The sequence below is a fragment of the Mus pahari genome, chromosome 19, assembly GCF_900095145.1.
Source record: "Mus pahari chromosome 19, PAHARI_EIJ_v1.1, whole genome shotgun sequence".
In the NCBI taxonomy this organism is placed as follows: domain Eukaryota; kingdom Metazoa; phylum Chordata; class Mammalia; order Rodentia; family Muridae; genus Mus; species Mus pahari.
The window spans coordinates 12,204,233-12,217,134 of record NC_034608.1 but is presented as its reverse complement, the minus strand read 5'-3'; the positions used below and the strand labels follow the sequence as shown (position 1 = coordinate 12,217,134).

General features: G+C 51.8%; 1 protein-coding gene and 1 long non-coding RNA gene across 3 annotated transcripts in view; one reads left to right on the top strand and one right to left on the bottom strand.

Moving 5' to 3' along the window:
• Strn4 (striatin 4) overlaps window positions 1-11,247 on the bottom strand; it is a 26,777-nt gene extending 15,530 nt beyond the window's left edge. Inside the window, exons 1-5 of one of the 2 annotated variants that reach the window (XM_021219001.2) lie at window positions 10,899-11,247; window positions 4,700-4,803; window positions 4,257-4,330; window positions 3,103-3,181; window positions 702-899 (exon numbers count right to left, since the gene is read on the bottom strand). In XM_021219001.2, the coding sequence (XP_021074660.1) occupies window positions 702-899; window positions 3,103-3,181; window positions 4,257-4,330; window positions 4,700-4,803; window positions 10,899-11,192 (749 nt within the window). In that variant the 5' untranslated portion in view covers window positions 11,193-11,247. The remainder of the gene's footprint in view (window positions 1-701; window positions 900-3,102; window positions 3,182-4,256; window positions 4,331-4,699; window positions 4,804-10,898) is intronic. The other variant, XM_021219000.2, reaches the window with a different exon arrangement.
• The window catches only part of LOC110336441, a 5,284-nt gene continuing 3,173 nt past the window's right edge, over window positions 10,792-12,902 (top strand). The window contains exons 1-2 of the long non-coding RNA XR_002381223.2: window positions 10,792-10,827; window positions 12,361-12,423. This is a non-coding gene — a long non-coding RNA (uncharacterized LOC110336441). The remainder of the gene's footprint in view (window positions 10,828-12,360; window positions 12,424-12,902) is intronic.

Below are 12,902 nucleotides of genomic sequence, written 5' to 3'. Positions count from 1 at the left end.
GTGCTGGGATTAAAGGTGTGCGCCACCACGCCTGGCTCTGTTACTTTTTTTTAAAGACAGTGTCTCATGTAGCCCAGGCTGGCCTCAAATGTGCTCTGTAGCCAAGAGTGGCCGTGAACTTCTGATCTTCCTGAATGTACCTTCTGAGTACTGGGCTGTATGTGCCTGTAACGCATGAGCCTGTTACATGTCTGGTTTATGCAGTGTTCATGCCCCATCTTCCTCCTTGTCCTCCCCCTTTCCTCCTCTTCCTTTTTGGCCAGGCTGAGCTATAACCCCTGGGCTCAAGCAACTCCTGCCTCTGCCTCTTGAGTAGCTGTGACCCCAGGGGTATACCACAGTACCGGGGGAGCTCCTGTCACTCTCTCCACAGGCTTCCTAGAACCTAGCACCACCTAATGACATTTCTGCTTCTGAGGGGTATCAACTACTGATGAGAGAGGAACTAAATGAGCCCCTAAGACAAGGATGGAGACCTCACGTGTTGCTAAACCACTGCAGCCAACCCCTCCCCCACCTCATTCTACCCCTCCCCCACCAAGGTCTGTCCTCAGCTAGAAAAAGAGACCATGTGGCAACCTGAAGGGGAAACATACAACACAATCTACAAAGTCTGGCAGAAGAGCTGGGAACACCTGCCTTCCTGCCCAGCCTTCCCCAGGGGAAAGAAGAACAAAGTTCCTGATGAATCAGGGTCTCACCTCTTGATCTGTTCCTCAATCTGTTTCACCAGTAGAGACTCGCCACCGCTAAGTCCCCCAGGGCCTGGTGAAGCCCTGGGGGCCCCCTCAACAGGCTCACCGGCCCCATTGAGTTCCAGTGAACGGCCCAGAAGGGAACGCACACGCTTGGATCGCATGTCCAAGATGGTATCTGTGTAGCCCACCTCTTCCAGGTACCTGTGGGAGCAGAGCCAGGGCAGGTAACACATGAATCGAGCTGCTTCTGACTGCTGGGGCCACGCAGAAGCCAGCAGCCTTCTGAGGAGCCACCAAAGAGCAGATGGCAGTTTTTCAGAAGCAACCCCTGAGCAGCAGCTTGGCTTCTGATACTTATCAATGGAAGCCCTGGTCCCCATGCACGCTGCTATGGCACACGGTGTCCCCAACATGTAGGGGAGAGCCCACGTGCAGGAAAAGCCAGATGTCCACTGATGGACGCTAGGCAGAAGGTGACAAAGGCAGAGTGCCACAGAGAGATGGCTATGATCAGCAGCACAGTGAACATGGTGGGTGTTCCATGTTCCCATGTGATTTTGGGTTTTATAAAAATGAAAAGAAGAGTGTGATGGTGTGTGTATGCTTTCATCACACACAGACACACCCTTATGCTTGCTTCCTGGACGCCTAGAAGACAGACATAAACTGAGCAACAGTGACCTCTGCAGGGGAGGATACAGGACACAAGAGTGCACTGGTTTTTTTTTTTCTGCAGTACTGGGGATGGACCCCAGGGCCTTGAGCATGCGAGGCAAGCGCTCTACCGCTGCGCTACATGGGCGACCTGCGGTCTACTTACTTCTACACCTGAGCATTTATTACTTCTGCAACTTAAAAAACTGAAGCCAGCTGAGACTGGCCTAAAGGAAAAAGAAAAAGAAGAGAAGATCAAAAAGTCAATCCTGGGTATGTGCAGCTTCCACGGTTAAGGGACAACACTGTCTCACTGCTCTGCTGCTGGGCCCTTTGGATGTCTGTGCCCTTCTTTGCTTCTCCTGCCTCTGCAATGCCTTGTGTGGCCCAGGGGACGAAAGAGGTAGAGAAGCCAGGCAGTCTGGAAAGCGGGCTCTATGGGCGACAGCCTGAGATCTCACTGTGGCCCTCCATGCATTTATCAACTGCTCTTGGCACCAGTGACAACCAGGCGCAAGTCAGCAGTTACACAGTACAGGTACTATGGGATACCAGAGGACAGGGAGACATGAATACACTGGCAGGCCCATGCTCCCATTATATTTGTGCCCATGTAAGCTGGCAGTGGTTTGCAGATACTGAGCTGAAGACAGTGAAGGTCGGCTTCCTGAGTTCTGCCATTTGTCTTAGACTCAAGTTTTAAAGTAGCTCTCAACACAACACCTCAGGGTGGATTGGCACTGGAGATCTGTGGCTTTCCAGCTGGGTGCCTGTTACACAGTGGTGATTTCTGTAGTGCTGTGGATGGACTCCAGGGCCTGGTTCACAGGAACTAGCGGCTTAGCCCTTAAGCCATACACTCCACTCCTTTAAGTTCTTACCTTTATGTAATCTGAGTAATCTATATGTGGGAATTGACAATACTTACTAAAAGCATTACAAATCACAGGGACAGTTTAAACAAACAGTCCTGGCTCTTACACAGCATGGAGCACACCACTTGAGGGACTCACAAATATTAAGACTGACACAGCTCTTTAGCCCTCACCTTTCTTACTACCCAGCCCCCCTTCTCTCTCTTTCCCTTCCCCCTCTCTCCACATGGCCATGGCGTCTCTCTCTCTCTCTCTCTCTCTCTCTCTCTCTCTCTCTCTCTCTCCCCTCTGCCTTTCTACAATAAAGCTCTAAAACAATAAAGTAAAAAAATAAAAAGACTAACACAAAGATGCAAATGTGAACAGGGCCACATTTCCTCAGAAATAAGATTATTTATTTCTCAGATATCCTAAAATGCTAAAATCTTTACAGCTAGACAAAAATCAGATTTGGTTAGAGGCTGGCGGCCCACCGAGTCTGTGTCTGAAGCCTTCTCTGGTCAGGAGGCAGGACAGCTCACCTCTCAGAGGGCGGGCCAGTAGAGCTTACCCTCTCTGAGCTGAGCCCACAGCACCCAGGACTATACTGCTATCATTTAACTCCTCTCTGTTAGAAGTATTTTTCCCCAACACTACTCTTTCAAAAGGAAATATCAGAGAGGCATACAGGGTCAGTCTGGGGGGAGGAGTGTTAGGGGGTACCCCCTGCTGCAAGCCTTTCCTCTATTTCCCACTGGGTGTCTGGGTGGAATACTGATAGTTCGTGTCCCAGTGGGGACAGGAAGGACTGTGGATTCCTTGGGTCTATCTCCTGAGCCGAGTATGCTGTGAAGTCCCATGTCCCACCCTGTCCCTCCCTCCCTCCCATCACTCACTGTCGCAGAAGCTGCCGCCCCTCCTTCCACACCAATGGGCTGCTCTCCAGTGTGACCGACTCTACAGGGCCATTGGAAACTACAAAGGGAGAAGAGGAAGCTGTCTCAGTCGGCACGGACACTCTCCAGTCACCCTCCATCCTCTCACATCAAGTCTGAATGAATCTGCCACCATCACAGGCCTGTCCCCATTTCCTGAGTCCTCTCCACCCATACTCCCCCTCCAAGTGACTCCTCTCCTGGAAGCTCTCCTCACTGTTAGGCTCTTGACTAGCCCCTGCCAACCACGGCCAAGAATAGCAGATCTGTGCCTCCATATGCATGGCTGGCTGCTGCTTCCTTATGAAAGAAGTGGGCAGTCTGGCTCTAGAGAGTGAGCAAGCGGGCTGGAGAGAACCGAGGAGAGCAGCTATAGGTGAGCTGGCTGGGAAACCAACTCTATGCATTGCTCATCTATCCACTGGACATCTATCCATAAGGCCCGGCTGAATGCCTGTGCCATTCCAGTCAAGAGCTTACATCTTAGTAGCAGGGCATGAAATGAAGACCTCCCTTATCCCTGCAGACGAGAACTCCACAGAGCCCTGGGACCAAGCTCCAAACATCACCAGCACAGCCGTGCACACTGGGGTCCTTGCCACTGGGCCCACCTGACTAGACACTAGTGTGTCACCTGAAAACATTCCCGCACTCCATGGACATCTGTTTCCTCCTTCCAGAAGCTTAAGCTGCCAGTGCCCACAGAATAAGCACACATATATTCTGCTCTCTGCTGTGCCCTGCTCTGTGACAAGAAGCCAGCACCTCATATATCAATTGAGGCGAGGGGTGGGGAGGGAGTGTAAATGACTGAATGACAACCCAGTGCAAACACCACCTCTTCAATGAAGTTTTTCCTAGACTTTCCATAGCACACTATAACTAGTTACACTCACTCTCACAACAGAAGGATGAGGAGATGCTGGACTATCCATCATGTCCTGGGGAGAACAGCAGGATGGCAGACAGGTAAGGCTGGACACAGTCTGACACAAAACTGGTAGGAAGAGCCCCTGAGGATGCAACTCTACCCCACCCTATGGCCATCTGCAATTTCTCTATGCCAAGCAGCTGCTCTGCTGGGGGTGGCCGAGGGAGGATGCAAGGGTGGGTACCTTGTTCTGACAGATCTGCCTTCTTCTCCCCCTGATTCAGGTCTGTACCAAACTTCAGTTTATGATATTTGGCCCTAAAAGAACAAATAACAAATGAGTCGAGAGAGGAGAATAGACAGGATAAGGGACCACCTCAGGAAACCCAGGGCCTCCTTCATCAGCTCCCTGCCCACAAGCATCAGCTCTAGAATTCTCAAGGTTGCCTTCCCTCCTCCTGAAGCCTCAGTTCCTTCCCAGAACCACAGCCTGCAACACCACCAGACTATGGCAAAAATAAGCAAGGTAGCTGCTGTCCAGAACTGGAGCATACAGTAGGTGTGCTCAAGCCCTAATGCTGGTACTGACATTTGACTCACACCCACTAGAAGCTCCTTTCTACACTCCTAGGGATGACGGCGAGAGGACAGTAGAGAAACTTCCTTTGCTGGCAGGGCAGGGCTCACCTCTCCTGCTTCAGTGCATACTCCAGCATCTTGATCCGCCGCACCAGGTCCGTCTTTAGATTCTCCTGGCCTTTCCTCTCGCCCTGGAGGAAAGCCACCTGAGCCTGGGACAGAAAAGAAAGGAGGACAACAGGTTCAGGGGCTGTCTCCCTCCTTATTCACGCATAGCTGCAACCCCTCCCTACAGTGATGTCAGGGTTCAGTGGGAAGAGATGACATGCTGGACACACCTCCATAAAAGAGCTCAGTATGAGCTCATAAAAGAGCTCAGTCTATAATCTCAGCATTCAAGAGGCTGAAGCAGAGGGATTGCTATGAGTTCAGGTCCAATGTGGGCTAGGACTCTACCTTAAAAAAAAAAAAAAGCTAAGGAGTCACCTTTAACCCATGAAGTTCAAACAGGGACAGCAGGGCCTGACTTGGCTGTAGCCTTCTGAGGAGTTAGGTCAGGGATGGTGTTGGGGGTATTAAGTATTAACAGCCCTGGACTCCTCCCTCCCTCCATCAGCTGCTGTCCCTACGGTCGTTGGTGGAGGTGGTGTCCCACTATTCCTTCAGAGCATCTGTTGCTGGGAAGCGTAGAAAGCTACTTCTGGCACTCGGGGACAGGAGTGGGAGGCTGGGCTCAGCTCCCACTGCAATGCAGAAGAAGCTGTTCGAAGCTTTATGCTGCCCAAGGTATGAGAAGATGTGCCACAGACATGACCTACGGTTCCCGTCAAGCTTGTCTGTCACTCTACTAGCTTGGGCTGCCCCAGTAGGCTCAAGTCTGTCAACATGTCATTTAGAGACACTGGACCAAACACCTTAAGGCAGAATCCTGTGGCTTCCCAATCGTGTCTGAAAGCCTTCTACCAAAACCCAGAGCCTGGCACTCTTGCCGGCTCGCTCAGAATGGCTTCCCTGTTCCAGTCCAAGCAAGTCTAAGAGCCAGGCCTGGCTCTGCCGCTGATCTGCTGCAGACACTAAGTAGTCCATGGGGTCTTCCTCTGCTAAGAGAAAGAAGCATTGTGGGCACTCTCTCACATGCAGTCTGCATGGGGATTGCTGTGTCAGTCCCTGCCTCTGCCTCTTCATTTTTCTCTCCCTGTGCACAAATTCCAAAACCCAGCTAGACAAGGGGACAAGGGGACCTAACACTTGAAGCAAAAAAAAAAAAAAAAAAAAAAAAAAAATCATCAGGAAGAGAGCTTGGGAGCTTGGGATGCCAGGCCCTTGCAGATGTCTGTCTTCCTGGGGCCCTACTTCCTGAACATCACAGATCTGCTTAAGTGCTTCCAGGGCTCTCCCAAAAGCTCACAGGCTGACCTGGCTGGCCCTTGGCAGCGTTCTTATGTCTAGCAATGTTGCTCTTTGTGCCGCAGGGCCCTGCCCTATCTGCCCTGCCCCTGTGCCCCAGGCTTGCTAGCTCTCGTCTCCATTGTAACTAGGGGCTAATAGAGAACTGAGGCTAACCAGAAGCTAGGTGAGGGAGGGAGAGAGTTGCAGGCAGAAGACAGAAACAGGGCAGGGCAGACTGAAGATACTCTTAAAAGGCATCAAGGCTGCATCAGAATGTGAACTAGGCTTAGTGAAGAAAGTAGACTGAAAGGAGCATGGCCTCCGAGATGAACAAGGTGTCTACTGGAGGGGCACAGGGGATCCACACAAGAAAACTACAACGAGGCATGTAAAGTGTAATGACCAAAGTCATTACAGCTACAATGTGGAGAATCAAGTGTGAACTTAGCAAAGCTCAAAGAAGAGCCACCCCAATTAAAGTGGTAGCTTACAGAAACGCTGGCACTGGGCTGAGCATGTTAGCATGTTGACCTAGCACGCATTTAGTCCTAAATTTGATTTACAGTACCAAATAAAATTGGGTACGGTGGCATTAATACCCAATAACACATGCATACAAAAATGCAATAAAAACTTTGTTAAAGCCCAGAAGAACTGAGAATGGCTGAGTGAGGGCCTCATCAACACCCTCTATTCTGCCGCCCTCTTCCCAGTTCCTATGGTAGAGAAGAGGAAGGAAAACTGGGAAGACGTGGCTGAAGTATCTTAGATCAGTGGAATCTACCAAAAACGGGAAGTGCTGGCACTAGCCGGTCAGGCTCCTACATGGGAGCTGGAAGAGCCCTGCCTTCCATGCTCAGGATCCCAACACCCTGAGTTCTGACTTGGGGCTGCCATCTCCCCAGGTGGCTCCTCTCTCTAAGGCAAAGTCCTGAGCACAGAGCTGCCCCTGCTACAGACCTCCCAGTTCTCAAGCTCCCGTTCAGTGTGTGGCCTGGAGCCTATAGCTCACACAGCCCCTGTGTGTGGCCTGGAGCCTATAGCTCACACAGCCCCTGTGTGTGGCCTGGAGCCTACAGCTCACACAGCCCCTGTGTGTGGCCTGGGGCCTATAGCTCACACAGCCCCTGTGTGTGGCCTGGGGCCTATAGCTCACACAGCCCCTGGCAGGGAGAGCTTCCACAGGAGGTGGAGGGAACGAAGGGACTGCACAGTCCTTTCTCCTTCATGTCTTATCTATTGTCTCCATCTCAAGAACATCAGGTTCAGACCTCTCCCCAAGGGCTCCCTTCTCAGAAGCACACAACGGAGCACCACAATCGACTTTATGCATGCGTGCAGACAGTTCTCTGCCATCTCCTGAGTAAAACAGCTCTTTAGCTGGTCTAGAAGCTTCTGAGGGGCAGGAGCCACATATCTACTCCTCAGAAGCCACCCATCCCAGCACATTTCCACTTATTACCATAGCACACCACACCTCTTCTCTGCTCTGATCTTTGGAGTCTCTTGGCTAGCCCTCTCCCTACCAGTGTCCTGGGCACTGACTGCACAGTGGGCCTCTTATCAAAAACAGCCAGGGCCAGCTCCTCAGTACTGACACTGCCCAGTCATGAAGGGTCTCACGGAAGTTGCCCTTCAGAAGGTGTGTAGAAAGAAGGTAGGCGAGAAGGGGTGCTGCTTGTGAGATGTGTTGGTGTACACCCATTTCAAAGGATGGGGTTACTCCTGTAATGGTGCAAGACTAATTCTAGCACTCCCAGAGGCTGAGGCACAAAGACCGTGAGTTCAAGGCCATCCTAGGATACAGAGTAAAGACCTGACTCAAAAAAAAAACAAAACAAACAAGAACAAAAACAAAAAGGGGCCAGATGAGGAACTGAGAACCTCTAATTCCAGCACTGAGGAGCCAGAAGTATTGGGGATGGGGGATGAGCCAACAGGAATTTAAGGCCAGTCTAATCTACCAATCTACATATGGAATTCTAATACAGCCATAGCTACATAGCAAGATTCCCGCCTCAAAAGCAAGCAAGCAAGCAAGCAAATAGATAGACAGACAGACAGACAGACAGACAGACAGATAGATGTGTGTGGGCCAAGGAGATGATTCACAGAATAAAGATGCCAGCTGCCAAGCCTGCTGTCTAGTTCCATCTCAAGATCAACGTGGTAGAAGGAGAGAACCAACTTCTGCAATTTGTCATCTGATCTCCACAACAGTGCACACCTTTAATCCCAACACTCAGAGGCAGAGGCAGGGGGATCTCTGTGAGTTTAAGGCCAGCTTGTTCTACATAGTGAATGCCAGGACTACAGCACGATATCTTATCTTGAAACAAAACAATAAAGTAAAAAAATGTAAAAAGCACAAAAGACAGAGCGATCATCATTTTATAAACACATCCACTTCACTACTGCACGCCACTCTCTCACAGGATAAACACTGCCTGCAAAGCCATATCTTGTGTTATGTGTGTACATACATGTGGAAACACCATTCCTCTGGATCCTCTACTTTGTTTTTGAGACAGGGCCCCTGGAGCTTAGCTCTCTCTCATGTGCATCCTCCCCCCCCCCTTCTCCCTCTCCCTCTCTTGGTGGGTAGGATGACTACCCAGTGAGTGCCAGAAACCTGCCATACCGGATTACAGTGTGTGCCACCAGACCTGGCTTTCTCATGTGGACTCCAGGGGATCAAACTCAAGTCCTCATCCTTCGCAGCACGTACTTTACAACTGAGCTGCTCTTGAGGCCTCAAAGCCATTTTGGGCAGGGGGAAAGGTGGAAATAATCCTGAAAATCCATTGACAAGGGTCAAAATAAATAAGCTATGGTGTAAATACCCAAGGGAATACTACCCAAGTTATCAAAAATAAGTCCTCTCTGCTGATGGGGAAAGGGAACTAAAACGTATGACTTATGACGTGTCAAATGTGGTATATTCTAACACATTCTGGGCATGTACACACACACACACACACACACACACACACACACCCTGATGCCTGACTTATAATGTAACAGAAGTAGCAAAAGCATGAAGTTGGTGATGTTGGACCTTACAGAGCATTCCCTGTGATTCCACAGAAGGTCACTAAGTGAGTGCAAAGACCTCTCTTTAGGAGGCAGCACATACTGTACTGTCTGAGTGGAGTCTGGGCTGCACAGCAAGGCTGACACAGTGAATGCTGTCAGTTGTACCCCTGTCAAGCTCTGCTGTGATGGCTTGGGTGACCTGGTGAGGCCTCTAAGCTTCCTTAGAGACTTTCTCACCTGTGCTCAGTGTCAGAGAGAGAAAAGACACCATCAGCACTGCCACCACTGCTGGGGTCCGTAGCATCCCCCTCCCCTGCTTATTAAAAAAGAGAGGGAGGGATACCATTTCCCCTATCAGAATGCCACAAGACTTAAATGATAGCATGTATCATAATACTTAATACAATGTCAGGCACATAATATGCCCTGAATAAATAGCAGCTGCTGTCGGTATTGCTGAGTGAGGTAATGACATTGGCCCTGCCTACATAATGGGGTATTGAGGAGATCTGATGAGATGTATGCTGGGAAAGAGCCTGAGTTAGAGTTGGGCACAGCACGAGGAGCACTTACATAAGAACTTCTCTCTCAGGGATGGGAGCTGCATACACAACATTCAAAATCTCTTGGCATTCATCCCATGGACAAAAACTGAATCAGTCACTTATTTGGGGCTCCATTTCAATCTGACAGGAAAGAGCCCACTGGAAACAGAAATATGGGTTGCCAGAAACCAAGGGCTGACTGTTTCTGTAAATAACATCCCAGCCTGGGCACCATTTCACTCTTGGGGGCCCATCCCTGAAGGCCTCGAAGTGCTCACTTTTCTGATTCCCCACAAGCAGTTCCTAGCTCAAGGTCACAGAGCCCAGTCCAACTTCTACTGCACGCACCATCACCTGGCACAGTCTTCTCCACAAACCATCCAGTCCCCTTAGAGGACCTAAGGCAAACACTTTCCTCATCGAGTCCCTCCTCAGGCTGTCTTTCCCCCCTCCTACTCATTCCCCAAAGGCACTTCCATCCCTATTCACCGTGTGCTCCTGTCTTCACACTGAATATATCCAACAAACGCCCTAACAGTTCAGGGTTCTCTACCTAACATCCTCAAATCTTTCATACCGGAACTCTAATTCCTTCAAGCACCCAAAAATGCCGCTTCCCACACACTCCAGCTCTCCTAGGGGAGCCTAAAGTATGTCCTCTACCCTCTCCGTGATTCCACCCAAACGATCCCTCCCTTACATCGTACCCACACGTGCCCAAAGTGTCCTTCTGGACAGGAGGCCACACACTTCATCCTGGGACCCCCTCCTTATCAAGCTTCCTCCCACCTCAGGAGCCCTCACACAGCCACCTTTCCATTGCTCCAGGCCAGCCACTCCCGCCAGGTACCCCCATGCCAGCTTCCAGTCTTCCTCGCTTCCCTCCCTGCACCCAGAGGATGTTAACATGCGTGTGTCACCCCACTAGACAGCTAGTCCACTCCACCCCGACAGCCAGCACCTGGGTAGGATCCGCAGGCGAGGCGTGGCATAGTTATTCGCCCAGACCCCATCCACTTTCTCAGCACTCTGTCCCCCGGGAACCCCGAGTCGCAACGCCCAGACAGACTCTCATCTAGGCTTGGGCCCGTCCCTCCCACTCGCGGCTCCCGGCAGACTCGGACCGGCTCAGATCCTCTGGCCAGTCCCGGCCCGCGTCCGCCCCGAGGCCCCGGGGACCCCGTCGCCGTCCCTGCCCGCCCCCTCCCGGCCGTCCCGGCGGCCATTGCTCCAAGATGGCGGCGGCGGCGGCGGCGGCGGCGGCGGGTGAGGCGAAGCCGGGCCGGGCAGGACTGGGGCGGGGAGCGCGGGAGGGCGGCGGCGGCGGCGGCGCTCACCTGCAGCTCGGCGCGCTCGGCCTCCCAGCGGGCCTTCTCGGCTTCGAACCGTGCCCACTCGTGTTGGATAAAGTGCAGGATCCCAGGCAGGCTGAGGGGCTCGGGGCCCGCCGCAGGGCCCGGGCTGCCTCCGCCGCCACCTCCTTTTCCTACCGGGCCGGGCCCGGGAGCAGGGCTGGAGGCCGGGGCCGCCGCCGCCGCCGCCGCCGCCGGGTTGGGAGCCGTGCCCGAGCCCAGAGGGCGGCAGGAGGAGGCGGCCGGTGCGACCGCGGCGGCCGCTCGCTCCTCCATCATGGAGGCCCCGGGGCCGGCCCGCGCGCCCGCTGTGCCTCGCGCGCCTGCGCGGACGCGCAGCTTCGCCCTTGTCCGCCCCCGCCTCGTGTGCGCGCGCGCGCGGGCCTGCGGGGCGGGCGAGGGGGAGCGGAGCGCAGCGCGGGGCTGGCGGGGCGCGCGGGCGGGGGGTGCTGGCAGGGAGGGGGAGGGGCTGCCTCAACGTCGGCCAAGGGCCCAGGGTCCCTCGCCATTGTCTCCTTTGCGGTCGTGAGACCAGACCGGACCTTTTTTTTTTTTTTTTTTTTTTTTTGTCTTCTCCCCAATGTCAGAGTCCTATCCCCTCCAGATGCAAACACACCCCCATCTCTTTCACTTAGTGAAAAAAAAAAAAAAAAAAAAGACCTGGGGTGGGGAGTGGGCTCTGTCCTGAGGAAGTCGGTTGTCATAATAACCCTATCCAACCTGGAGGCCCCTTCCCAGTTTGCATATGTGGAGTCCCAAACCTCTACTATCAGTGCACTAGAAGGAGGTTGCTAAGGTAACCCAAGTCCCTGGTGGTTCTTCTGACCCTAGCCTCATCAGTTACTATAGCAACCTCCCCTCACCTAGTGCTCAGGTAGAAAAAAAGACCCAGCCCCAAAGACATTCCTCTAAGGGGAATGCCTCTGCCCCATTCCTCCCCCAGCCAACCCAGTTGGCATTACCATGGTAACCATCTACCTCCCCCTTCCCATATGGAAAGTCCATGGACAAACCAACCAGGTGTTTTTATTTAGAAAACAAGTGCTGCTGTGGGACAGTTGCTATGGTGACAGGGCCTGGACCATTTCCAGGGAGATGAGAAACAGTTAAAGCCATGCCCTGGTTACTATAACAGGGCAATCTCCCACCTTCTGGTGATCCCAGCCATCAGGTCAGGTAAGACAGGGATGCATGAGTCTAGAGAAGAGGTTGTCATGGTAATAGCTGCTGTCACTTCTGCCCTTCTGGACACCCTCATGGAAGAGGGATCGTTATAGCTTACAGTTGATGACTCCTACCCACCACATCACTCCTGAGATGACTGAAGTGGTAACCAGGCAACTTATGGACTTCAAATGGACAAAAGAGTCCGTGACTTCATAAGCTACTGTACTGTACTTTGTTGCAAGGAGTTGGCTCATTTGATGCTTTCTGGTTCCTCCCTCAGCGGGACAGATGACCCAAGGTGAAGCCACTCTTCTTGGTCACCCTCAGCCTGAAACCTAGGGAGGTAAGAATCCTTGATGTCACAGTAATCACATGGGTAACTGCCCTTTCTAGGTCCTTAAAGGCTTTCCTGAATAGGTCTCCTTTTTGTACCTACTGTGATTGAAAGGCTCAGGCTAATTCTAAGGGATACATACGCTTAGATTTTTTTTTTTCATTTGTTTGTTTATTGTGTGCATATGCATGTGTGGAAGTCAGAGGCCGAGTTGCTGGAGTTGATTCTTTCCTTCTATTGTGTGGGTTCTGGAGACGAAACTCAGGTCTGCCTTGGTGTCAAGAACCTGCTGGGCCATCTGTAAACACTGTTTGGTTGTTGTTTGTTAGTGGGTTTTGTTGTTGTTTTTCTTTTTTCTTTTTTTTTAAATAATTCTTTTTTTTTTTTTTTTGATTTATTTATTTATTATATGTAAGTACACTGTAGCTGTCTTCAGACACTCCAGAAGAGGGCATCAGATCTTGTTATGGATGGTTGTGAGCCACCAC